The 27,818-nt window shown below is 39.6% G+C and overlaps 1 protein-coding gene across 3 annotated transcripts; it reads left to right on the top strand.

Moving 5' to 3' along the window:
- Positions 1 to 487: 487 nt before the first annotated feature.
- On the top strand, positions 488 to 22,802 carry Snx16 (sorting nexin 16). Of its 3 annotated transcripts, NM_029068.4 has the most exons (8): positions 489 to 704; positions 2,335 to 2,808; positions 5,087 to 5,173; positions 6,113 to 6,261; positions 14,387 to 14,456; positions 19,743 to 19,879; positions 20,303 to 20,422; positions 21,396 to 22,802. In NM_029068.4, the coding sequence occupies exons 2-8, from the start codon at positions 2,434 to 2,436 to the stop codon at positions 21,490 to 21,492; spliced, it is 1,035 nt and encodes a 344-aa protein (NP_083344.3). In that variant the 5' UTR covers positions 489 to 704; positions 2,335 to 2,433; the 3' UTR covers positions 21,493 to 22,802. The 3 variants fall into 3 exon arrangements, 2 of the variants coding, with proteins under 2 accessions (NP_083344.3, NP_001120663.1); NM_001127191.2 differs by lacking the exon at positions 20,303 to 20,422; XR_003954417.1 differs by lacking the exons at positions 14,387 to 14,456; positions 20,303 to 20,422 and having other exon boundaries at positions 488 to 704; positions 21,396 to 21,699.
- The last annotated feature ends 5,016 nt before the right edge of the window (positions 22,803 to 27,818 follow it).

Here is a 27,818-nt window from a genome sequence, read left to right as displayed (position 1 = left end):
AGGTTTTCAAATTAGCAAATCTAAGCAGCCTAATACTGTTTTCACTTGGGCTAAATTCAGAAATTCAGGCATTCAGGAATCTTTACCATAGTCCTAAATTACAGGGACAAATACACAATAAAATAGTGTTCTATCTGCCTACTCTTCAAATCAGTTGTCAATCCATCAAAGAAATGCTAATTATGGAAAATGACTAACCTTCTAGACCTCCCCCCCCAACCAGTGATAACTACAAGTCCCATGATGCAAAGCTCTAGCCCGAACTTATGCTAGCCAAAGTGCCTTCTGGGAATTGAAGTCTTCTCTTCATCTACTTGGCAAACTAGATATTGTAGCCCCATTTCTCAGAAACTCCCTAGTAATAAAGCCTGTGGAAAAAAAACTGTCGATTCCCTGTGATAAAATTAGATTTGTTCGGGCCACTGCAGAGACAGGGACCAGCAATCCCAGTGTGGGCCTCCGGGGGCGGTGCCGTGCTGTGACGTCACTTCCTGGAGCGGCATACCTCCCCCTCCCACTCGAGGCCGTCCCTTCCCTCGGTTCGCGGGAACCTGGCTGGGTGGCTGTGCCCAGGCACCGAGCGGCTGCTCCGGGGCGGAGGGTCACGTGAGGAGTCCGAGTGCCCGGGCAGGACGCGACCCGCCGCAGTCCAACAGGAGCCGCCTTCCTTCCCCTGACGGCGTGGGGTCGCGGAGCGCGCCGAGGTAGGACGCGGGGACACCTGCCGCCTGGACGGCGGGCGGGCGCGCGGGAGGCTGCGGGGCGCGGGGGAGCCTGGACCCCGCCGCACCCCTGGGCGCGCCTGGCCCGGGAGGACTGCAGGTGCGGGAGCCCGGCCTGAGGGCTCGCGGCCCGCGCGGACCGCGTCGCCCTGCCAGCTTCCCCGGGCCTGCGTTCCGCCACCGTGCTGTCACCCTCCTCCCCAGGTAGCGCGGGAGCATCCTCCTGGGTACGAGGTCAGGCGCCCCCGAAGAAGGCGACACGCCCTCCCTCCGCCGCTCGGCGCTCCCGCGGGTGGAAGTCCCCGGGCGCACCCCGAGGCCGCCCTTGGCAGCCCGGGGCCTCAGGTGGCAGATGTCAGAGGCCAGCGCCGGAGCTACGAGAATCCTGCGCGGTTCTTCTGGGGAGGTGCGGGGTGGGGGTCAGGATTCACCCAAGGGGTGAGTCCGTAGCTCAAGTTTCTTGAATGTTCCACAATAAGGAAGGTTGCACTGGCCGCGTGAGGTTAGACACCCTGTTTAAACTTCCTACATCCAGAGGGGACAGCTTGCTAAGAGGACAGTAAATAAAGTTGGGCTGGTAGACCCCCTGTTGCTGTGTATAAATAGACCTGTCATTTCTCCTGGTCGCTACTTAACATTTCTGAGTTTATTACTTAACGTCGTAATGGTAAGTCATTACTTCTTTATTCTACAAAATTATTCAGACATACAATATAACCATCTTTTGGACCTTAGGTTATTGAGAATGAATAATCTAGAATCAAAAAGCAAAACTTTTAATGATTTAATTTGATTGACTGTAAACCTGATACCTTCCCCCCCCCTTTTTTTTCGTTAACTTTACCAAGTTTGCATTTGAAATATATTTGATGCTAAGTTTAAAAAAAAATGTTACTTTCAAGACAGTTGTTGCTGGCTTGGTAGTACAGGTGTGTATCCCAGCACCTATGGAGGCTGCAAGATCAAAAGTTCAAACCTACCTAGGCTACTTACTTAGCAAGTTCACAGGCAACAACCTTGTAAGACCCTGCCTAAAAATTAACATATTTTTTAAGGAAGAGGTTTAGAATGCATGCATAGCATTGCAAATCTCAATCAAAGTAAAAGAGCATTCCTTAGTAATAATCAAACTTCGGACTGACTATGATTAGCCTGTGTAAATCCTTGGGAGTTTCAGTAATTCTATAAAAAAGTAAAATGAATGACTTTTTTCCTTCTTCTGTTCCTATGTTGCATATAGTACAACCAGGACGACAAAACTTCTCCTTCTGCTTCCATTTTTTGAGTGGGAGTAGACAGGAAATATGTTTGAATGTATGTTAGGATTAAGTCCATTTAAAATGAATATTGCAAAAAATAAAGAAAAGTAGACCAAAGGGAAAAAAAAAGAAGAAATATGTATATCATAAGGGTCAAGAAAAGAGATGTAAAATAAGTTTGTTCTCCTAACCATGTAAACAAGAGTCCACAGAGGTAAATCAGATTACAGGATGATGTTACCCATGTCTTCATAGGTAATTGAGTGTCACAAATTAAGAGAAGCACTTTCTTTTCTATTGGTTTGAGTTCTAGGTTGAAGTCTAATTCTTCAATATGTCCTTCTCATTTTTAGATAGTGAATTCCTAAGAAGAAAGCAATGAACTGCATATTGGTTGTTCTTTAAGTGTTTGGACTCAAAGGTGTACAAGTTTGTTGCCAAGGCCAAAGAAGATGGCAACCCCGTATGTCCCAGTTCCAATGCCAATAGGAAACTCCGCTTCCAGCTTTACAAACAACAGAAATCAAAGGAGTTCTTCTTTTGGCAGTGTTTCCACAAGCTCAACCTCTTCCAAAGGCCAGTTAGAGGACTCAGCTGTGGGCAGTCTTAAGCAGACGAATGTCCAGGATCAGATGGACAGTGCATCATCAATGTGTGGTAGTCCTCTCATTAGGACTAAATTTACAGGGACAGATTCATCCATTGAGTATTCTGCTAGACCAAGAGAGGCTGAAGAGCAGCATCCTGAGGCAGTGAACTGGGAAGACAGACCTTCAACACCTACAATTCTAGGTTACGAGGTTATGGAAGAGCGGGCCAAATTCACTGTAAGTATTGGCTTCTGCTGCACACCAGTAAGAAGAAAAAGACTGGTTTACTGGTATGCGTGTGTGTGCTGGTTAAGGCAAGCCTGTACTGCAGATTCTTGACCACGTGGTCTTTGGGTCCAGTTGTTCTGGTGCTAGGCTTATGAGAGTTACCCGTGATCGTGCATAAAGTTAGGCAGCTCATTTTTATTGCTAGCAATACTTGTCTTTTGAGGTTCTTTCTGACTGTGCTCTTCTTGTACCGATCACTTGGCAACTATATGTATGCATTCCCATTTACAATCTACTTAGGAGTAAAGTTGTTAGTTCCGTAGCTCAGCATTGGAAAATACTGGTGAGCCATGTTCTGTAGCGGGGGATACCATTGCAGTGTGGGATTTCCACTCATTCCACACCTCCCTGGGGTGTTGCCTTTTTCTGTCCTTATTTTATGTTTTCTAGTTGAAATAAAATGTGAGTTTTCTTAATGACTAGTTACATTAAACACTCAAACCTTTTTGGCCATTTGGATAATCTCTTGCACATTCTCCATTTTGCAGTTTTCTGTGTTCTAGACCTGGATCTGACTAGCACTTGTCTACAATCTGTACATCCTATAATGCTGTAAAGATGTTACCCATGTTTTAGTCTAACAGTTTTTGTTATAAACTTTAACATTTATATCTGCAGACCATCCAGGAGTGATTCTTAAATCCGTGTTGTGATGAAAGGCCCAACCATTTATATTTCTCTGTGAAATCACTTAATCAGGCACTTAAATAACTAAAAGCCTTCATTGTCATTGTCTCCTATGCCATCATAAAGGTGAATCTCCTGAGCTCCACTGTTCTGCCTTTTCCCAGTTCCACAATCCTAATTAGTGAAGTGATTGGTAGGTGTTGATACCCAGGCCTTTGAGCGCACTGTTACTTCTCAGGATAGCTGTTCTCGCTATGCACTGAGGTCTGGTACATCTATAAACCAGCTAGAGAGCACATCAGCTTCACAGTACTGTCCTCAAATATATGAGGAACTCATCCTTATTTTTCTTGAAGTCCTCCTCATAATGTTTTGAAATTGTCCATGCAGAGGCCTTGTGGTCAGATTTCTGTCTGGAATAGCTGTTTGATATTCATAGAAGAGATCTACAGTTGTTTTCCATTGCTTTAACGAATTTTTTCAAGTCTATCCAGCTTTAATATTTTGGGGTTTGGTTTTATTTTGTTTCTTTGTTTCTTTGTTTGTTTTGTTTTGTTTTTTGAGACAGGGTTTCTCTGTATAGCCTTGGCTGTCCTGGAACTCACTTTGTAGACCAGGCTGGCCTCGAACTCAGAAATCCACCTGCCTCTCCCTCCCAAGTGCTGGGATTAAAGGTGTGTGCCACCACGCCCGGCTATTTTGTTTCTTTTTTGGTATTTGGAGACGGTGTCTCTATGTAGTCCTGGCTGTTTCTGCAACTCACTGTGTAGACCAGGGTAACCTTGAACTCATACAGATCTGCCTGCCTCTGCCTTCTAAGTGTTGGACTTAGGTATGGACCACCATTCCCAGTTTTGTTTAAATACTTTAATATTGTGTGCTTATGCACATTGGCCTGTGTGTGTTCATCATTGACCTTGCTAAAGTCACATTAAGTCAAAGTGTTTGCTTTTGGATTTTCTTGAACTCTAGTTTTTTGTGTGTTTATTCTGCTGCTTCATGTTGTTAACGGATGCCTGGAGGAGAGGCCCTTCAAGGAAAACTGTTGACATGATTTTTGAAAAAACAGTCTAGTATATAGGATGCAGTTATAATGCTGCTGGGATAGAAAGAGGCATTTTACCAATTGGAACTTGATGGCTATTTCTTTACACTCACCTACCCATCGTCTGGAAGACAGTGTACTCATTAACAGTATGCTGGGGTATGAATGCTATCAGTCTGGATTTGTATGTTGATTTGCTTAGCCTCCAAGTTGGTGCTGCTTCGATGTAGATCGAGCTGGGGAGTTGGCTCAGTGAGTAAAGGTGCTTGCTGCCAAGCCTCGTGACCCACGTGGTAGAACCAGAGAAGCTCCTGAATGTTGCTCTGTGACCTCCACGCGTGTGCTGTGGCGTTTAGGCTTGCTCATACTTTAAAAAATTACTTTGCTGTCTTCCTATCCATACATTTGGTTCTCTAAATGATTTTGTATTTCTTGTATAAAGATTGCTTGTTATATCAAGTAAACTTGTCTACAAATGTTTGGTTTCTTCTTTTCTCTGTCCCCCCTTTCTCCCTCTCCCCTCTCTCAATATCCTTTCCCTTTTTCTCTTTCTAGGTATATAAAATCCTAGTAAAGAAAAGCCCAGAAGAAAGCTGGGTAGTTTTCCGAAGATACACTGACTTCTCCAGGCTTAATGACAAAGTAAGTAGTTAGACCTCGAGCTGCCTTCCCTTGCCAGTTATGTGTCTATTCCCTGCATCTTCACTTCATGCAGCTTCCTACAAGTTATCAAGTCTGTGGTTCATAGGAATATCATATAGTTCTCTTTACTATAGTAATTATTAGTGTCATCTGCACAATTAGCTGCGTATTTATGAAAAATTTTTCTGATCTATTTCCTATATGATTATATAACCTCAAAAGTTTGAGGAAATCTCCGTGGCATCACTTACGATAAAAGGACAGAGAGCAAAAGTCTATAGTGTTAATATTAGATCTATTGCTGCCTACACTTTTAAAACTTGTTACTAGTGGTTGGGATAGGGTGTGGGTGCTCTTCAGGACCAGACAGTCTCACAGCCAGGCTTTTAGCCAGGCTGGACTCTTATCTGGTGTCTCTGGGGACAAATCAACTTCCAAGCTCATTCAGGTTTTGGTCAGAGTTTGGTTTCCAAGTGTTATAGGGCAAGGCACTTGTTTGATTAATGTCTGTTAGCCAGAGATCGTTCTTAGGGCATGGATCCATTCTTATATGCAGTTGCTCCATCTTTAAAGCTGCAGCCTAACTGTTTAAATGGGCTAGACAAAAGTTGAATACATAATAAACAAAAACCCAGTTAGGCAGTGTTTAACAGTATTTATGAAATCAGAAATGCAAATTACAGTTGCAGTGAATCCTACTCACCCGGACACCAGACCAGAGAAGGTGGAAAAGACCACGTGCAGGCATAGGGTGGAGCAACTGGAATGCCTGCACACAGCTCTGGGAGATCCTAAGGGCAACAGAAAATGGCTTACCTAGTTTAATTATCATAAGCTTGTTTGGTGAATAATTTCAAATAGTTCATGGTATAGGACAGTATTCCATTCAGGTAACTGAGTTAAACGCTGTCTCTCTCTTTCTTTCTTTTTTTTTTTTAGTTAAAAGAGATGTTTCCAGGCTTTCGATTAGCACTTCCTCCAAAACGCTGGTTTAAAGATAATTATAATGCGGAATTTCTAGAAGATAGACAATTAGGACTACAAGCATTTCTTCAGAACCTAGTAGCTCACAAGGACATTGCTAACTGGTATGTAACAAATGAAATAAACTATAAAATCATTTCAACAAGTTTAAACTGAAGAATAAATTTAGGACCAATTTCATATCAGCATATATTGGAGGGTGGGATGTAATTACTTCTCTCAACTACATGGAATTTTGCTTTCTTTTAGTTGAGGATTTTATTTAGCATTTCATCTTTATTAAAACTTTAAATGAGAAGAGAAAAATGTCAGTACACAATGTCTTCAAACTATCCAGCTGTAAACTTGATTTTAGTATCAACCATGTTAGTAATCTTTTAGACAATATGCCTCACATAATAGTCAATTTTGGTTAATGTAAAAATAATTTTGAGGCTAATTTTTATATCTCTTCCAAGTAATATAAAAATTAGGAATTTAGATTAATTCGTGTAGTAAAATAAAATTTCTGGAAACATTGGAGAGTATGAAAAGGATCAAAGATTTTACTTTTTGACTTCTGATTATAAGAAAATCTCTTAATGAAATATATTGCATGAAGGATTTATGTCATTAGAAAAATTAGAACTGTTTGGAAAACTACAGAGAACATTTATAGTGAGCAGGAACGTACAGTACCTGTCTGCAGCTGTGTGCGGTAGTTTGAGTAATCCTCTCTAATCCCCTGGTGGAGCAGTGAGTTCCTTGCTATCTGTGTCGTGTTCTGGATTCTCAAATGAAAGTCGCATGTGCACGCATGCACACACGCGCGCACACACACACACACACACACACACACGCACGCACGCACGCACGCACACACACACACGCACACGCACACGCACGCACACACAACCTCATATTTAATAATGCCCTAAGACACTCCCAAATCTCCACAAGGCAGCACACTCTCCCCTTCGATACTCTTGAATTATTTCTTACTAACTCCTCCCTGACTTTTGCATGTTGTCTGTCTCTCTGTCCTGCACTTCTCAGGCCTGGTCTTTCTGCTTCCCTAGCATGGTAGTTCCGCTTCTTCTTTGGTCCCCTTGCCCAGGAATCCTAAAGTCCCACCACCTTCTTCTCCCTGCCTAGCTATTGGCCGCCGGCAGCTTTATTCACCAGTCAGAACCAGCTGGGGGCAGGGACCCTCAGCATCTTACGTGCGGAATTCTCTTGCAAGTCCCAAATAATATAATGCAAACAATAAAGCAAATCTCAACATGGCTGTGTTCAGTTTTTCAAGTAATGATGGAAAATAACTAAAAAAAAAAGTCTCTCCCTTTCTTTCTTTCTTTCTTTCTTTCCATCTTTATGCATATCACTTTCAACCTTCCATAGGAGAGACCTGCATACTCTGTGTGAACATCTTCAGTGTGTTCTGCCTCAGCTTGAAGAAGAGGCTTCAGGCATTTGTCCCCCTTCCCAGCATCATTGTCCATGCAGACCTGCAAGTTGTCTTCCACACATTCTTTAATCTTTTCCCTTAGGAAGACTTGTCTACTTTTCCTCTGTCACTGCCATCTTCATCCTAGTGCAACCAGGTCTTACCTTAATTGCTGTAGTCCTTCCTCTTATCTTCCTCTCTTCCTTCACTCATATTTCTGTAGCTCAGTACGGCCTCTGGTCTTTTTGCAGTACAGTTTGATGAGGTCATTCTGGTCCCAGCCCCTTTCCAGCAGTGTATTTGTTGTCCCTCCTCTCACCCATTCTGTGTACATCTGCCATATCCATCGCACCTCTGTCTAACACTAACATGCTTCTTGGTCTTCACGTCTATTTTCTAGAAAGGCAGCTTTCAGACTGCTACTCCACTCTAACTCTTTCAGCATAGACTTCACTTCACTAGGTCACTGGCCTTTTTGACTAGCACCTCTCCTGTCCATTATGAAAACCAGGTCTCTGCTTTCTTTTTTTTTTTTTTTTTAAAGATTTATTTATTTATTATATGTAAGTACACTGTAGCTGTCCTCAGATACTCCAGAAGAGGGGATCAGATTGCATTAAGGATGGTTGTGAGCCACCATGTGGTTGCTGGGATTTGAACTCTGGACCTTCGGAAGAGCAGCCGGGTGCTCTTACCCACTGAGCCATCTCACCAGCCCTTTTTTTTTTTTTAAAGATTTATTTATTTATTAATGTGAGTACATGAGTACACTATAGCTGTCTTCCAGATGAAGAAGTCCAGACGAGGGCATCAGGGTGGTTGTGAGCCACCATATAGTTGGTGGGATTTGAACTCAGGACCTTCAGAAGAACAGTCAGTACTCTTAACTGCTGAGCCATCTCTCCAGCCCTAAGAACAAGTGTTCTTAACCACTGAGCTACTTTCCAACCCCAAAGATTTATTTATTTATTTATTTATTTTATGTATATGAGTACACTGTAGCTCTCTTCAGACACACCAGAAGAGGGCATCTGATCCCATTACAGATGGTTGTGAGCCACCATGTGGTCGCTGGGAATTGAACTCAGGACCTCTGGAAGAACAGTCGGTGCTCTTAACCACTGAGCCATCTCTCCAGCCTAGGTCTCTGCTTTCTTACAGCATCTGTAGGAGGCCTTTGCAGGTTTGAGAGTTGTCTCCTAGTGCTTTAAGGTGCCTGTGGTATGTAATGAACTTCTGTACTTCTGGTAGGATGATACTAGCTTTCTACCAATCTTAAGAATTGAGAAGATAACACTTACGTGATCACCACATAGTTTAGTACTCCAGGGAATCCCAGTTAACAAAGGCTGGTCGGTGCTTGACTGTGATCACATTTTGTTTTGCACATTGTTTTTTATTACTTGGTTTTGTTTCTTTCACCAGATTTTAAGAATGTAGTCATGTGATTAGTTCATCATTGGGCAGCGTCCTGAGCTTCACACAGTGCTGACTCAGTCAGCTCTCAGTGTCTCTGGAATGAGTCAATGGCAGCACTGTTGGCACTCCGTTAGAAAAGAGGAGTTTGTGCAAATGAGACTATAAAGACATACATGGTTTTTGAGAAATATAAATTTACATTTCAGGAAAACCACTAACAAAAACTAGTATGCATAAATCATAAAAGGCCTTTGAAGTTTATCTTATAGTATATCATAAAAAAACAGTATAAGAAATCCATACATGCTTTCTCTGGTCTCTTGCCCCATAGTCAGTAAGTCTTTATACTGAAAATGTGCTAAATTACATTCTAGGGGCCACTTTAAGTAACCTTTTTATAATTTGATTTTTAACTAGCAAAATTTAACTATTTTAAAAATTACCAGTAATAGATTTCAGTCATTAAAAGTTAGGAATTACAGCCAGGTGTAGAGTACAGGAGCCTGAAATATCAGCACTTGGAAAGTAAACACTGAAGAGTTTGTATGTTTGAGTTAAGCCTGGGCTACGTAGAAAGGCCATGTCAAAAAATAAAATAGGTGAAATTAATCAAATCTACTTATCAGGAAAAAGAAAAAAAGGTCAGTAGAGGACATGTATCTTACATGCACAGGGGTGTCTTTGAACGCAGAACTGCAAATAAAAAGAGTAGACTTAAACTAGGCATGGTGGAGCATGCCTTAAATCCCAAGTACTTACAGTAAAGGCAAGTAGATCTCCATGAGTGCAAGGCCGGGCTAGTCTGTATAGTGAGTTCTAGGACACCCAGGGCTATGTAGAGAGAGTGTGTCTCAAAAAAAAAAAAAAAGAGTAAATAAGAAAGATAAAAAAGAAGTTCGGTTTGTTAGGGACATGCAGCATTCCTAAAACTGGAGAGTTGGCTTGATGTTTAAGAGCACTTGTTCCTCTTGCAGAGGACCTGGGTTCAGTTCCTTTGGTGGATTTTATGAGTCTCTAACACTCGAGTTCCAGGCAGCCTGTGGCTTTGTTCTGACCTCCCTGCGCAGGTGCCATGTGCCACCTTACATACACACAGACAGGGCACTCACAGAATAGACCGGAAACGGCTCACTGAGCTTCTCTCAGTGCAGAAATGTGCACTGCTGGAAAATGAACGTTTCTGACCAAGGGAGTTGGGAAAGTTTTCATTTTCTTAACATGCTAAGAGTACTAAAAACTATTTAGTTTACCTCACATTTATTGATCTAGGTCTATTACTGCTTTTGTCTTACATCATCAGACATCTAAGAAATCCCCTGAAGAACTTATACTAGACCAAGGATAGAGTAGTCTTTGTGATAAAGTATACATTATTTTTCCTGCCTGATATTTAACATTGACCTTACAGTGAAAGAGGTCCCTTAAATAGTTAGCATGACAAGGTGAAGAGAAGGATTATTCGTGTGTCATAAATGTTGGCCTTTAACTGCTTGGTCACATGTCATATAGAGAACTTGGGCAACTGTTTGAATAAAAGAAGGAAGTTTGTAAATTGCTGTTCTGTGTAATGTAGATTATTAAAGTAGAGGTGCTGGAGGGAAGCAATACTGGAATTTGTATTTGTAGGAATTGTGGGATTTGAATGGCTAGAAAGTAAGGTTGAGATTGGGGGTAGGAAAATGTATGATCAGAAAGAAGCTAGAACATGTGTTGTAAGTCTGAGGCTGCGTAAGAGCTATGTGCAGATTCAAACCCTGCAATAGTACTACCCTGCTTTGTCCTTGCATTGTCTCCACCTTTCATGACTGTTTCTTCTATAAACATAATGCTTACTTCCCAGCCTGTCAGAGGCTATTGCGGCAGCTCTGCTCTCATTGTTCCTGGTGCACTCTGGCCTCCTCCAGCTCAGGTCACACAGTAGAGGGAAGAAGAGAATTCACTATCCAAAGGCTTTATCATATTTAACAATATAGGAGAGAAGAGACTTTTCATTTCCTTGTACTGAAAAGAAAGCAGAATACATTTCCCCCAAGGGAGAAGAGAACAGACAAAATTTCTACACTTTATTATACGTCACTTAGAGCTTACTACAGTATACTGTACACTCCCAACACTCAGAGAGTGAGGCAGCCTGTCCTATGGAAGAGACCCTCTGTGTATATGTGTGTGTGTGTGTGTGTGTGTGTGTGTGTGTGTGTGTGTCTGTCTGTTTTTGTGTGTGTGTGTGTGTGTGTGCAAGTTTGTTTGTACTGAAGGGTTGGCTCAGTGGTTAATAGCACTGACTGCTCTTCCAAGAGACCAAATTCCACTACCCAGATGACAGCTGACAACCATGTATAACTGCAGTTCCAGGGCATCTGATGCTCTCTTCTCTCCGAGAGCACTTTGTGTGCAGTGCACAGACACACACCAGCAAAGCACCCAGACACATCAAAATACCAAAACCATCAAAAATAATTGAAGATAAACTTTAGTGTATCTTTGTATATCCAGATAATTGCTCATTTATTAAGCTACTCTAGCTTTTCTTTCTGACACACTGTGCACACACACTTAATGTTCTGATAGCCTTGTGCCTTGCTCACAGCTGTTGTCATATGACAGCTGGCAGTTCTTAGTACTGTTAGAATTGCTCCAGCTCTGACAGGCCAAAGTGGAGAGAAGATGAAATCAAGAAATGCTAGTTTAGAAATATTGAGAGTATTGTGTTCAGGTCTATTTATAAAACACAAAGCAAAAACAAATTGAATGGACTATTTTCATGATAACAGGATTTATTAGAAATTTTAACTGTTCAACAAATATTTACATTGTGTGGAAGTATGGCTATACAAAGATGAGTTATGTGCTAGTCCCATATTAAATCTAAGTGAAAAGATGTGCCCCAAAAGTGATAATGGAAAAATACATCTGTTAATGGAAGAAATATCAGAATTTACCACAGGATGACATTAGAGCTGGTCTCTAAAGAAATAATGATATTTGGCCCATCTTTGAGACAGTTAAGAAGGATTTGTCAGATGGAAGAGAATTTTCTAGTCAAACTACAGAAGTCAAGCCTACAGGTCATGTGCTGGGAACAGCATGGAATTTGATTTGTCAAAGTGTGGTTATTTGCACAGTCTCACTTAAAACACAGCTGTCCTACACTAACATCATTTCATCCTTATGTCCCATAGCAATATTTACTGTTCTAAGTCTTCACAATTTTATTTCACATCCTATTTCCAGTGTTTTTCTCCTTTTAAACTCTTTAATCTACCAGTTAAACCTTGAGAAGTCCTGCGGGAAAGTAGCTTTCAGACATTGCACCAGACTAGCAGGGGAGGGGGGAGCTAGTGAGAAGCATTTAGGATAATAGAAATACACTGAACCATGAAGCATAAGTGTCAAATTGAGGTGGGAAGGCTGACCTAGGGTAACAGTCGGCATGAGAAGAGGCTTGTCAGCATGAGACACAGCTCTAAACACAAGCATTTGCATATAGGTTGCTGGAGTGTCATAAAGAAAGTTAACACGAGTCTAGATAATTGTTTTATGCCAGCCCTGAGACCAAAGCTCTACTCCCTCTTGCTAGAGGAGCTATAGATGGGATTTTGAAGTATGGGTCACAAAGGACCAAACTGATTAGTACAGGTTCTAGTGAGCTAAAGATACCCAGGTGCAGGGGATCAGAATCTGCCTAAGCCCCCTGTAGCACACTCCCCACTACCTCCGAAGTCTCGCTCACTTTTATCTAACTGTAGGTGCTTCATAGGCAGAATTGGTAGCTGGGGCTATAATTTCTACATCACTGGTAATCCTGGTCTCCTTTGTGCTGTTACGTGCAGTATTCTCAATGCCAGAACTTGAGAGTGGTAATACGAATTGAATGTGTTCAGAGAGGCCTGGTCTTCAAGAAAGTACTTAACTTAACCAATACATAAAGCAAAATCATTTCAGATAGAAAGAAGCGCAGACTTATTCTCGGAAGTCAGATTTAGGGTCCGCCTCTGCCAATTACACTGTGTGACTGAAAAGGTCATTTTTTTGTCTAGACTTTGATGTCATCAATGAGATAGAGAAGTGCCTTGCCTTTCAGAGCAGCTGTGAGTGGGGAGTGGTGTGACGCAGTGTGCAAGTGTTAGTGTGTTGGTGATGCTTCCAAAACATGAATCGTGGAGGAAGTGAGGACCATCCTCAGTGCATGTAAAAGATTGGGGGTTACTCCGATTGGTTCAGAGAGCTGAATGAAGCCTCATAAGTAGAAATTTTAAGATGACAAACTACCACTTAGTAAAAGAAACAACTTATTCACTCACAGGGTAGTTTCCGTTCAGAACAGAAACAGAGCATCACCTATTGTTGCCTGAAGCTTAAAAGGAACAAAAAGTGTAGTAGGCTCTTGATTCAGCTGCACACAGGGAAGATGGTCCATGTGTCCTTCTCCCCAAACGGTAAAGATCTGAGGCTCTAGATCTGCTCACCATCAGCTTCTTTGTTCTGTCTCTGACTTTTATTTCCTTAATACTACTTTTTATATTCCTATTTTTCTTTTAAAGAGATCTCACTGAATATCCAACTTACCTTTTCATGATTTACACAGCTTTGTCATTATAAACCTCTCTGACCCAATATGACCCCAAAACCCTATTCTCTTTTCAATACAGAGTGGCATGCCCCCAGTTTAGTGTGTCAGTTAACCATATATGTCCTTGCCTTTTACAAATAAGAAATTGTACATATATGTCAAGTTGTCTCCTAGGTCTGCAGTTGCTGTTTACTGTGAGGGAGTAAGATGGTCCATTGTCTTAACCCAGTGTTGATGATACAAAGTATATCCATAGGAATATCTCATTACATAAAATGTTTGCTAATTAAGAGATGGTCAGAAGTTTTCCTCTTAGTATCTGAGGGAAGTGTATATGAACTAATAGACATAGCAAGGGCAGTCTTTAAGGTATTTCAGAGTAAAGGCTTCTTAGACCTTAGAAGGAGAATATAAGTTAAGACTTGCTGTTCTTCATAGCAAGGTGACCCCTGTGCAGGCAGCTGTTGATGCTCTTGCCTCTTTGAAAGTCAGGAGTGAGGTTTGCTGCTCAGGCTGCTGTCCTCTGCCATCATTCTGAATTGTGTTGATTGTGCTATGCTCTGTCTGTATGTAACAGGAAACTTGTGGGTTTTATTTACATTTGTTAGATCCAATAACTTGGGTAAAACCTTTATACCTTTTATAGTTTAGTATTTGCATGTGGCTACTTATATAAAGACAAACAAATTGTTCATTTTTATATTATCTACAAAATTGTTTGCCTCACACACTGTATAGCTCAAATGTGTCTTTTGTGTTCTTCTGTCCTTTGTAAATTATTTGTATGCCCGCTAATTTTTTTGCCTTTGAAAAGCCTTGCAGTGAGAGAATTTCTTTGTCTGGATGATCCACCAGGTCCATTTGATAGCCTAGAAGAAAGCAGGGTAAGTGCTGTATTATATGTCACGTGAAAGAGAAATAAATAATACAGTACAATTACTACATTGTTTCTTGGAAGGATTGGCAAACAGCAAATTGTTATCAGTTCAAACTAAGTGATTTTATACAGACAGCTTTTAATATTTGAATCAAAGGTTTCTTTCATTGAAAAACATGGACCTAGTTGAGTGAACAGATAAAAATTGTATGTAGCATGTAATAAATAAGAATCTAAAATTAAATCCTTTCTTCTTGTTTTACTGCTTTAAAAATTACTAAAGTGCTGCAGGAATTTGGATTGCCTTCACTTGGCACTATGATTTTATGAAGAGCATTCCTCTTCTAAGGTATGCAAGTGAGAACCCTACTGTTACATTCAGACTGAGCTGATCTTCAGCGGTAGACGGACGGGATTGTCTTGTTAGCAATTCAGCTCATGTTTGATGGTACTCAAATTACAATAATTGACGCATTAAAGTGGCCCATTTCTTGAAGCAATAGGGTTGATACACAAAATAGATTTGGTAATAATAGATTAGCTAGAATTTTATGCAACTTTACCTCCAAATGTTTAATGGCATTTAAATGAAACAGGGTTAATTGGTAGGCTTGTAGTTTCGTGCAGTTAAACTGTAGCACATCTTTGTGTCAGAGTAAATGCTGTAGCTTTGTTAAAAACAGCTTTATTGAAGTAAAACCTTCAAAAGCTTTATTCATTTGTTATTTTGTTATTTCATTGAAAGTATCAGCTTAGTAATTTTTAGTATTTATACAGCTGTGGTATCATCATAATCTAGTTTTAGAATAGTTACATTTCCTCAAAAAACTTCCAAAAACATTTTACATTCTGCATCCCCAGCCCAAGACAACCTATAATCTACTTCTCTTCCCTATAGATTTACATTTTCTGTTTGTTTCTGTTTCATATGTGTGGGTGCATGCAATAATGTAGGTGCATGTTTATACATACAGTTCACATTCCGTGTGCATAAGCTCTGTGTATATGACGTGCTGACCCAGTTTCCCTGCTTTCTTTGGCCTGGCGTGTTTACATCTGCCCCACTACACAGCTCCTGTCACCTCCTCAGTCCTGTGTCACTTTCTAATGCATGCACCGCATTGCACTTCCCCAGCCCCCGGCTGAATGATGCTTACATTGTTTGCAGTTTTATTCCATTATGTGTCACTATGGACAATTTCTTTTAAACACTGATACATGCATGCTTTCCTCTCTCTTGCGCTAGGTCCTGGGAAAGCAATTACTTTTTTGTAGTATTTCCCAATGTTTACCTTTTTAAAGAAGTTCATAATTTTTTCTAAACTATTGGACTGTTTTACCTGAGTGGTTTCCCATTGATAGTTTAGGAGAGTTTCTGTTTCTCCATGTCCTCACAAACATGTGACATTATAAAACTTCCTTTTTCCCCCAGATTGTTTTTTGTCCAGCCCCTTGAATGGGTCATTTCTTGCCTTCACTATCAATCTAGAGGAAAAGTCGGCCTTTCATTTTATTGTCATTTCTGTGTATGGTGGGTGCTTCTGCTCTGTTTGGAAGATCTCTGTCTTGGACTTTTAATAATCTGATTGGGATACATCAGCATGTGGCCCCTGTGTTCATCACATGCATGCTCCTGAGGTGTGAAGGAGTCATGGCCATCATCTCAAGTCCTTTGCTGTCCCCTCCGCCCTTCCCCCAGGACTCCTTGTAATTTTCACTTTGTTGCATAACTCTGATGTGTTGCTTTTTCTCCAGTTAGTTTTACTTAGTATATATTCTCTTTGTTTGCATGATTAGGTTGTTTCTATAGGTTTGTCTTTTGAATTCAGGAGTTCACAGCTCTGTCCTATCAGGTCTACCGTTGAGTGTCTCTTACTCATTTATATTTTAGTCTTTGAAGTTTTTTAAGTCCAGAATTTTCATTTGTTTCTATTTGTCATTCTTTCTCATTATTAAGGTTCTCAATTTACTGGGAAATAAATATACCTTTATTTTTTTTGGCTTTAGTATACCTAATATGCAAGATGCCTCAAGAGTCACTTTTCTATATATCATTATTTGAAGTCATATAGAGATAGTTTCTAATAACTCTTGTGTGTGTGTGTGTGTGTGTGTGTATACACATACATACATACATACATACATACATACATACATTCATACATGAATGCTGGACACTTCAGATGCATTTAGCAACTCTTGATCTAGTTTCTGTTCTATAGACTGTTATTTTTGGTCTTCTCATTTAATAACTGTGGCATTTGTCTCTGCAGCATATGTAGTCACTGAATTTTATCTCATTTTGTTACTTTGTCCTAGAATGTATTTGAAAAGTTATTCTAGGTGGATATATTATACTATGCAGCAGTTGGCGTTAGTACTTTTTCAACTCATAGCGCTCATGATTCCCATTCCTTTCTAATAGAGTTCTTTTCTTAACTGCAAGACAGTTCTTAAACACTTTACATTGTTCCTTTTACTGAAAAAAAAGTCTTTTAAATATCTTTAATTCAAAATCTGTAATGGCTAGTTGGGAAGGAGTGGAAGTTGATTTGAGTTAGGATCTCTGAAGCTCCACAGTACTGCGTGAGGGACTGAGTAATTCTTTGGCAGGGGATGCTGATCAGTTCATTCCCAAATTGGTTGAAATAACTAGTTTAAAAAAATCATCAAAGCTGTATTAAGCCTATACATTAAACAAAGCAATGTGCAATATAGCTCCTAAAATTTTTCTATAAAAGCAAATGTAGTTTCTTATAACTGTATTTGAAAATGAATATTTATTTAGAAATTCTCTACTGACTCTTTTTTTTTTTTTTAAACAAAAGTGACAAGTTAAAATTACTCAAAAGATAAGGAACCTTAATCCAGTAAAACTTGTTCCTACTTTTTCAACCTGCCTATTAAAGGGAGACATTTCTACCCCTCCCAAGTGCCTATACCTAGGAAGAAATTAAGACTGGGTATATTAACCTGGACTGCCCACCTGGGGAAATTCAGAGTTAAAACTCTGGAAATAAACCAGTGGAAGAAATGAGGTTGGGACATAGTAGCAGTAAGTAGATAATGATTGGAAATGCGTAATAAAAGCTAGGCACAGTAGCACATACCAGTAATCCCAGCTCCAGTAGGTGGATCAGTGGTGTGTTTGACTCACGCAGACCCAGTCTTAACAATCAAAGAAATGTATTATGGATTAAAAAATGTTTAAGGAAATGTTATACTACAAATAATTAAAGCCTAAATCTTTAGACTTTCTCCACATAAATTTCAACCTTGAGGTATTCTTCAGCTAAGGAACTTAATTTTTTGTGTTCCCAAGTTTGAGGAAACCAGAATTTTCCAGAAGCCGCAGCTAATCACGGAAGAAAATTACATATATCACATCCATCATAACAGTACAAGTTGTTCCTAGCGGTGTTGGATTGGTTGTTTTCTAAGAATACAAACCATTTTGAGGTCTCAGTGTTAGCTAAATCATTCTGTAGGCATATTTTTCTAATGATTATTCTGAAAGCCTAGTCCATAGGGTAACTGTCCCTTGTGGAGATGGTTTTCAGTCCTGGAAGAAAGCCAAAGATCTATAGGAAGTGTATTTGTATGGTGGAATTCTTTGATTGTTGTATATTTTACTCTTCAGCTTCACTACATTTGGAGAGTTATTCCCAAAATTTGTTCTGTCAGTTGACACATCTTATCAGCAATGTTTCCCACCGTCACTCACTTAGACTGCTACTACTCTTCTAGGCTAGGTTTAATTCTTGGTTACCAGATGGATTTTCTATACTAATGGCTACATAGGCTGCTTCTATTTGCTCCATTATCATACTTCATCATAGTTTCTGTGATTTTTATTTTACTACACTCCAAGATACAAGTGTAATCTTTAAATCATTTTTGATAGTAAAACTTGCTTTTCATATCAATACATTAATTACCTTGGCTTTTCTCTATGGGTGACCACTCACCCCAATACTGCTTGTGAAAGTGTTCACTTTCCTTCATGACTTAACATTTATAGTTTCCATGAGTAAACAATAAATCATATAGCCAGTGTAGCCAGTCAGCTCTGTTCCAGTTTGTATCTCCTCCTGCCAATTCTGTACACTTAATTATAGTAGCTTTAGAAGCTTAAGGGTCACATTGCAAAGGTTCTCTTCCATGTTGAGGTTGGTTTTGTTTTTTGAAATTGGCTATTTATTCTTTCATGAAAATTTTATAATCAACTTGTGAATTTCTTGACGATCCTATTGTATATTAGTTGAGAATATCTTCAGTAAAGATTTGATTTCTTTTTCTCCTTGAACTTTCAAGACAGGATTTTGTGTATTTATTTCACATACCTACTATATCTTTGTAGATCCTTTTGAATTGGCTGTATTGCTAATTATAATCTTACAGTACTAATATCCACAGTTTCCTCTGTTCCCTAATATCATACATGACGTTTTCCTCTACTATTGTGTTTGCCAATATTCTTGAAGATAAATTGAAACCTTCACAGTGGGCATTCTACTTCTTCACCTTAAAGAAATCCTGTGTCATGTTAGATGTTTTCTGTAAGCTATTGGTAGTTTTGTTAGTGTCTCCTTTTGTGGTTAAGGAAGTTATTCCCTGTTTTTAGTTTGCTATGTTGTAGGGCATATGTGTCCATGTGCTTGATGGTTTTATTTACACAAGCACAAATTACATTCATAGATTTCAAATGATAAAAAATTGCTTATGAGAGAAAATTTTATTTTTAATTGCTGAATTTAGATGATAATGATTTTGGATCAAATTACTGAGTGTATTGTTTTTCTTTCTATCTCTAGTGTCAGGATTATTCTAGTTTCCTAAGTTTCTCTTTTTTCTGTTCTCCAGAGTTACTTGAATGCTGTTAATAGCTTTTGTCATTTCAGTCTTCATAGAACTTACCTGTAAGACTAATTTGACTGGTAATTCGTTTAGTTTATCAGAGTTTAAATAACTAACTCTATTGTGTTTAATTAATGGTTGTAGTGTATTCAGACTATCTACTCTTCATTTTCTTACTCTGTCTGTAATTATATATCCATTTTCAATGTTTGCTACTATAGTTAATCTCAAAGAACATAACTTACAGGTATCCCTGATGCATGGAAACTGAATGCCAAAATAGTAGTAATCTAAGAAGATAAGTGTGAAAAACAAACTATCTGGACTTTTACAAATACAACTTTGATTTCTGTGTTCTGACTCTTCAGTACTGTTTGTGACAGAGGTACTGCTTCAGTACATAATTTTTTTCTTTGCCTTCTTATTCTTTGTAAAGGCTTTCTGTGAGACTTTAGAAGAGACTAACTACCATTTACAAAGAGAACTGCTAGAGAAGCAAAAAGAGGTGGAATCCCTGAAGAAACTGCTCGGGGAAAAGCAACTTCACATAGATGCTTTAGAGACCAGAATCAGGTGGGTTATGACACAGGTCTGCAGGCTGGCCAGTCTGACTCTTCATGCTCTAGTCTCAGTGACCTTCAGATTTTAATGTGACTTATGAAATTTCTGATTCTGAAAGTCCTGAGCTCTTGGCCTACTTCGTTGTAAACTAATTGAATGTAGGCGTCTGAACATTTAAGGATAAGAAAGCTCAGGAAAATAAAATGTGTTTTCATGTAGCAGTGTGACACCCGTCAGTCTATACTGAATGCATGTGAAAAAGGTTCTAAATTATTACAGCTGGTGATTTCACTATCAGCTCCCTCCTTTAGCAGTTAATAGTCCCAGTACTGTGAAGACTTAGCTGGAGGCTAAGAACGCTGCATGTTCTCGTGACAGTGAAGGCACACCATTCTTATTCAGAAGAAGTAACTTTGTGTTGTAACATACCTTTAGAACATTGTCCTTAGAACCTGGAGCATCACTGTATGTGTCAAGAGCAGAAGGTGGACAGATCCTAAGGGTGGAGCCCTCTGTACTTCAAGTCAATCGGGATGTCTTGGATGAAGAATCTAGGTATATGATTGCCTTAGTTAGGGTTACTGTGACTGTAGTGAAACACTCATGATCAAAAGCAACTTGGGGAGGAAAGAGTTGATTTGGCTTACATGTTCATCATTGAAGGGAGTCAATACAGGAATTCAAACAAGACAGGAGCCTAGGGGCAGGAGCTGATGCAGGGGCCATGGAAAGTTGCAGCTTACTGGCTTAATTGCTCTGGCTTGCTCAGCCTGCTTTTTTATAGAACCCAGGACTGCCAGCCCATGGATGACATCACCCACAGTGGACTAGACACTTCCCTGTGGTCACTAATTAAGAAAATGTCTTACAGGCTTGCCTCAGCTCAGTCTTCTAGAGACATTTTCCTAATGAGGTTCTTTCCCCTCTGATGACTTTAGCAATGTTTAGTTTACTAAAGCCTGATCATTTAAATCCTAAGAGTACTGTTTAAGAACTTTGTGTTACTATAGCATGAATCTGCTCATCAAAGAAGAAACAAAGACAGACTACAGTATCCTAGTTTGTCCCTAAGAAAAGACTTTACTGGCCAGCCAATCTTGCCCTATTGGCAAACTCAAGGTCAGTAAGAGACTTTGTCTTGGAAAATGAGGAGCAGGCCAGTGATAGGTCACTGAGTTACTGTATCTGCCTCCTGGATGACAGCTTGCATCCAGTTCCTAGGCCCCACGCAGTGGAAGGAGAGAACTGACTCCCTTCAGTCATGCACACACGCGTAGTCTAAACAAATGACTAGCACGTTTAAGTGCACAGCTTACTGACGTATCTGAGGAATTTCACCTAATGTTGACCTCTGATCACCATGAGTATGTACATACATGTACATTCACGCACAAATACACAAAGAATTTCTGCTTGAATTTATGATTATATTGCATTAAATGTATAAATAGCCTTTCTATGAGAAGATAACAATAAAATGAGAGCATTTATCTGTCCCCTTCACTAGCATACTCCTCTTTCTTTACAGAGCTGATCATAAGCCACACTTCAACTCTAGAGAAGCCGGAAGTGTGATAGCAGGCATAGAAGTCGCACAGTTGGCATATAATGCTGAAGATGACTAACACACTGGTGACTCTTCCTCCACTTCTCATTTCAGCAGAGTAGCAACTGCCATCCTAATAGACTGAAACACAAGAGAACAGGAATGCACGTGTATAAAGTTTACATAAAGTTTTTTTAAGTTATTGGAATAGGAACTATAGTCACTGCTGCTTTCAATGTCTTTTATCCAGCATTGTATTTACTACATTGAAAAAAAAAAAAAAAAACCCAGTTAGAATTGTTATCAGGGCCCATATTCTTAAAGACTTTACATAAATTATTATAGTGTCTTGCCTGTATATTGCTCCAGACTAGTGTGTTTGTGTGTGTATATGTGTGCTTGCTTTGTCTTAAATCACCACTTACATAGGTGAAAATGAATTGCATGTTAGAATCTGGATAATGTCTCTATCTCAGACAGGATATAGGTTAAACCAGTGAACACCCAGGAAAGAAAAATAAGAATCCAACTTGAAATGTTAATATGTCTCATCATCTCTAGATACAAATTGCTTATTTGAAATGTTGATACTATTTAAAAGATGACTTTCTAGAACCAAAGATAATGTGTTTTGAAGAGTTATAATTAGATAAGCAAAGTGATAAAATAGCCTTGATTCAAGTGATGATTAATTAATGTCAAGATACTTACTGTCCTGGTTTATTAATATATTATACTGGGATATTTTCTGCATAATCTTCAACTCAATTTTCTACCCATAAATTCACTGGGGTTTGCCTCATTCAGAACACTACCTCTTTTTGCTAATCAAGGCATATTCTTTTCAAAATATATTACAGTTTTTAGGGAAGTGAATTACAGAAAACGAAAAAAATAAATAACCATGTATACTGCAAAGTTCCCAAGTAGCTTGACTCCTGGTGTTCCATATGTACTTCTGTGTATGTGAGGATGTTATGCTGTACTATGGCTGATTTTGTTTATATATTTAGCCAACTGATGCACTTTATGATAATTAAACTCATTTGTGCCAAGTTCAGTTGGGTGAGTTTCTTTAGTAAATAGAGTTAGCTGGAAGGATGGTAACCGAGCCTTCACTGTTACTGAGAAGTCTCCCAGGGTCTGTGAGTCACTCTTGTGAAGCGTTTGTCCTATTTCAGCTCTCTGTACAGTTGTGAAATGCCTTGTCTCTTCTTGATACTATCAACTGCATGTTTTCTATTTCTGCTGTTTGCATATTAGTCTTAGTGTGCATTGTAATCACAGTAACATCTTGAAGTTCAAGTTGGCATTGGACTACATAAGCTTTCTAAAATCTGAAAGAACCTCCTTGAGAAATAAAATACCATCTTTATTTCTCCTTTGCAATCTAGAGTGTTATCAGTGTCTGAAGACACATTTTAGGATGCAGTTTTTTAAAATTCTAAAACATAAGTCACTATGTCCAATGATTCTTGTTAACCGTTGATCTTACAAGGAGAATACTTTTTACCACAGTACACAGATATGCTCTGCATCAAAACGTTTTTCACAAAATGTATGAAAAAAATGTACTTATTCTTGGAGATAGAAAAATAATAATAAATTAGTCTACTTTTTCATCTTAAGTTATGGTAGGCTTGAAAAGAAAAATAACTTAAAGCCGGGCAGTGGCACACACCTTTAATCCCACTACTCAGGAGGCAGTGGCAAGTGGATCTCTGAGAGTTCAAAGAGCCTTCCAGCTCCTTGTAGATGAGTTCCAGCCTCATCTACAGATAGCGTTTCAGGACAACCAGGGCTGTTACACATAGAAACTCTGTCTTAAAAAACAAAACCCAACCAAACAACAAAAACTCAATACCAGCGACAATAATAAACAATGATTTTTGCTGAATGCATTAAAATGCTATATATCTGTTTTAAAGGTCTACACACTTAAAATCCAGCCTCTCAGATTATATTTAAATTTCTAAGTGGCTGACAAAGTCTGTTTATTAGGTAAACTACTATTATTTACATTTAAAGACTGCATACTCTACTTTTATAATACATTTTACTCCCAAGTATTATCCCCATTTAATGAATTTTCCATTTTCTAGAGGAACATTACGGAAGCAACAGATTGCTAAAATACTGGCTACTACTTCTCCCCTTTGCTTTCTCTTTCCTCCCTGTCCTCTGCAGCTTTTGTAAGTCAAATTCCATTTAAGAGCTGTGTTTCACAGGAATGCGATAGACTTATGATCCTTTTAAGTTTATACTTGATATCCTCAGTATTCTATAAAGTCTTTGTGAATAGATGCCATGCCCTTTAAATTCACCAGAATTTACTTAAAATTTCTAATTTAGTTGAAACAAAATGTATTTGTGAATAATCTTATAACTTCATCTTAAAATCATGCTACTGATACGAAAGGGGAAAAAAAAAACCTAAATTGTTCTCCCTTAAAAATATTCCTTGAGCCGGGCGTGGTGGCGCATGCCTTTAATCCCAGCACTTGGGAGGCAGAGGCAGGTGGATTTCTGAGTTCGAGGCCAGCCTGGTCTACAGAGTGAGTTCCAGGACAGCCAGGACTACACAGAGAAACCCTGTCTTGAAAAACCAAAAAAAAAAAAAAATTCCTTGAATGCTCACAGCCATCCATTAGATGAAGCACAGGGTCCCTAATGAAGGAGCTAGAGAAAGGACCCAAGGAGCTAAAGGTGTGTGCAGCCCCATAGGAGGAACAACAATATGAACTAACCAGTACCCCCAGAGCTCCCAAGGACTAAACCACCAACCAAAGAGTGCACATTGGCTCCATTGCATATGTATGTAGCAGAGGATGGCCTAGTCAGTCATCAGTGGGAGGAGAGGCTCTAGTGTGAGGGAATGCCAGGGCCAGGAAGCAGGAGTGGGTAGGTTGGGGGCGGGGGGAGCTAGGGGATTTTCGGAGGGGAAACTAGGAAAGGGGATAACATTTGAAATGTAAATAAAGAAAATAACAAGTTAATATAATAATAATAATAATGTAATAATAATAAATATTCCTTGAGGTTATATCAGTGAGTTTAGATCCCCCATTTAAAGTTCAGGGAATTAGGAGGCTATCAAAGGACTTTGTGCCAAAGGACAATATAAAATGGGGCATATATCACCTGCCAGTTGCTTTTGTCACTCACAAAGATCTGTGTCATTATCTACACAAACCAAAAAGCGAAGCAGCCAAGGTATGCATGAAAAATGAATGCTTTGTAATAAATCCTAATGAGAATAAGTTGTCTTAACAGTCTTAATGCAAGGTTTGTAGCTGAGGTATTTTTAATCAAAGAGGTAGTACTACCTCATATAGTATAAAAGTCCTTTGAAAAAGTACAGTGAAGGTCCCTCCATGAACTTAGTTGGTCTTCCCATGAAAGCTTGTTTCTTTAGACAGCAGTTATTATCCATGAGCTTAACCAAAAGAAAATGTATTTATTAGCCCCTAATGCTTTGCAGAGATAGAAATTGGGAAAACTACTGTGTTTCTTAGCTCCTAGGAGTTGGATCATAGCGCCTGTGACCTGATTGTGCCTACTGAAACAAGTTGGGAGCAACAGGTTGACTTTGGAGATGTGTCCTGTAAGAAAGTAAGCACCCTCTGCACAAAGCTGGCTACTCTTCCCATATCTCTTCAATATAGAACTTGAAGTTCTAGTTAGAGCAGTAAGACAGCTAAAGGAGATCAAGGGGATACAAATTGAAAAGGAAGAAATCAATGTGTCGCTATTTGCAGATGATATGATAGTATATAGAAGAGACCCCAAGAATTCTACCAGAGAATCCCTACAGCAGATAAACACCTGAAGCAGAGTGGTTTGATACAAAATCAACTCGAGGAAATCATTAGCCTTCCTCTACACAAGTGATAAATGGGCTGAGAGAGAAGTTAGAGAAACAGTATACTTCACAATAGCCACAAATAACATAAAATAGCTTGGAGTAACTCCAAGCAAGTAAAAGCCCTTCAAGTCTCTGAAGAAAGAGATGGAGGAAGATCTCTGTCTAAGGGTTTCCATTTTTGTGCAGAGACATCATAACCAAGGCAACTCTTATAAAAGACATTTAATTGGGGCTGGCTTACAGGTTCAGAGGTTCAAGTCCGTTATCATCAAGGTGGGAACATGACAGCTTTCAGGCAGGCATGGTGCTGGAGGAGATGAGAGTTCTGCATCTTGATCTGTCTGCAGACAGGGAAAAGGCTGACTCTTCCGAACTGGGCAGAACTTCAGAGCCCACCCCCACACTGAGAGCCTTCCTCTAACAATGCTACACTTCCTAACAGTTGCACTCCTATGGGCCAAACATTCAAACCACCACAATATCAGAAGGTGGAAAGATCTCCCTTGCTCATGGATCAGTAGGATTAATAGAATGGAAATGGTCATCTGACCAAAAGCAATTTACAGATTAAATGCAGTCCCCATCATAATTCCAACTCATTTCTTCACAGATCTTAAGAAAGCAATTCTCAGCTGTTCGGTGTGAATTCAGGCCTGCCGGTGTGAAGTCAAACAGTCCTCTAAGTGGGGAGGGAAGATGATTATAGGAAAGATAGAAAGAAGACTCAGAGACAAACATTAGAAACTGGGAGGGTTGTCCAGTGAATACTGTGGTAGCTCTGAATTTAATTTTTAGGCTTTTTGTACTTTACAGTGTCGTGGGAAATTCACAAGCTAGAAGAAACAGCTAGCTGACATACATTTGATATCTGTTCCCATCCAGAGGCCTCCATGTTCCTTCCACCAAGATTAATACAACATTCAGCCCCTCACCTTGAGCTTCACATGTGTACCTCCTCTTATTCTATATGTCAGCAGGCCAGGAAATCTGCCTGCAGACCCTGACCTACCATGACTCTGCCTGACAGGCAGGGTTCCACAGAAGCAGACAAAATAGCTCCTGACACTCAGGTTCATATGGAAAAAAAACAAAAAACCCAGGATAGCTAAAACAATCCTGAACAATAAAAGAACTGGGGTTATCACTATCCCTGACTTCAAGCTATACTATAAAACAATAGTAATAAAAATTGTGTGGTATTGGTATAGAAACAGAGAAATGGATCAATGGATCTAATTGAACACCCAGAAATAAACACACATACCTGCACATTTGATTTTTGACAAAGAAGCCAAAACCGTGCAATGGGACAGGGAAATGATACTAGTCTAACTGAATGTCTGCATATAGAATAATGCACATAGATCAATATTTATCACTCTGCACAAAACTCAAGTCCAAATGGATCAAAGACCTCAATGTAAGACCAGATACACTAAAGCTAATAGAACAGAAAATGGGGAATGGCCTTGAACTGCTCAGTACAGGAGACAACTTCCTGAACAGAACGCCAGTGGCTCAGGTACTAAGGCCAAGAATTAATAAATGGGATTTCATGAAACTGAAAGCTTCTGTAGGTCAAAGGACACCATCATCACGACAAAACTACAGCCTATAGATTGGGAAAGGATCCTCACTAACATCTGATAGAGTCCTAATATCCAAAATATATAAAGCACTCAAGAAGTTAGACATTAGCAATCCAAGTAACCCAATTTAAAAATGTCATACAGGGCTAAACAGAGAATTAATTCCTAAGAGAGGAATTTTGAATGGCTGCAAAGCACTTAAAGAAATGATCAATATCCTTAGTCATCAGGGAAATGCAAATCAAAATGAATCTTATACCCACCAGAATGGCCAAACTCAAAAACTCAAAGGACAACACATGCTGGCCTAGGCGTGAAGCAAGGGGAACACTCCTCCACTCCTGGTGGGAGGGCGTGATGATTTGTATATGCTTGACTCAGGGAGTGGGACAACTAGGAAATGTGGCCTTGTTGGAGTAGGTGTGTCACTGTGGGCATGGGCTTAAGACCCTCACCCTAGCTGCCTGGAAGTCAGTATTCTGCTTCAGATGAAAGTGTAGAACCCTCAAATCCTGAACCATGCCTGCCTGGATGCTGCCATGTTCCCCCCTTGATGATAATGGACTGAACCTCTGAACCTGTAAGACAGCCCCAATTAAATATTGTCATGAGAGTTGCCTTAGTCATGGTGTCTCTTCACAGCAGCAAAACCCTAATTAAGACAGAGGGAAAACTTGTACTCTGGAAATCAATTTGGCAGTTTGGGAATAGTTCTACCTCAAGACCTAGCTATTCCACTCCTGGGCATATACCCAAGTGATGCTCCATCATACTACAAGGACACTTGCTCAACACTGTTCATAGCAGCTTTATTTGTAATATTCAGAAACTGGAAACAAACTAGTCTCTCAACTGAAGAATGGATACAGAAAATGTGGTATATTTACACAATGGAATACTACTCAGTCATTAAAAACAAAGACATCATCGTTTCTCAGGCAAATGGATGGA

Source organism: Mus musculus, chromosome 3 (genome assembly GCF_000001635.26).
Source record: "Mus musculus strain C57BL/6J chromosome 3, GRCm38.p6 C57BL/6J".
NCBI lineage: Eukaryota > Metazoa > Chordata > Mammalia > Rodentia > Muridae > Mus > Mus musculus.
The sequence above is the reverse complement of the archived record's forward strand: the minus strand, read 5'-3'. Positions and strand labels throughout refer to the sequence as shown.

Excerpts from the sequence above, each read along its gene's own strand:
- Snx16 (NM_029068.4), top strand. The coding sequence starts at position 2,434 with ATGGCAACCCCGTATGTCCCAGTTCCAATGCCAATAGGAAACTCCGCT. Across the intron at positions 5,174-6,112 it reads TCTCCAGGCTTAATGACAAA|TTAAAAGAGATGTTTCCAGG; the intron begins GTAAGTAGTTAG and ends TTTTTTTTTTAG. Across the intron at positions 14,457-19,742 it reads ATAGCCTAGAAGAAAGCAGG|GCTTTCTGTGAGACTTTAGA; the intron begins GTAAGTGCTGTA and ends TTCTTTGTAAAG.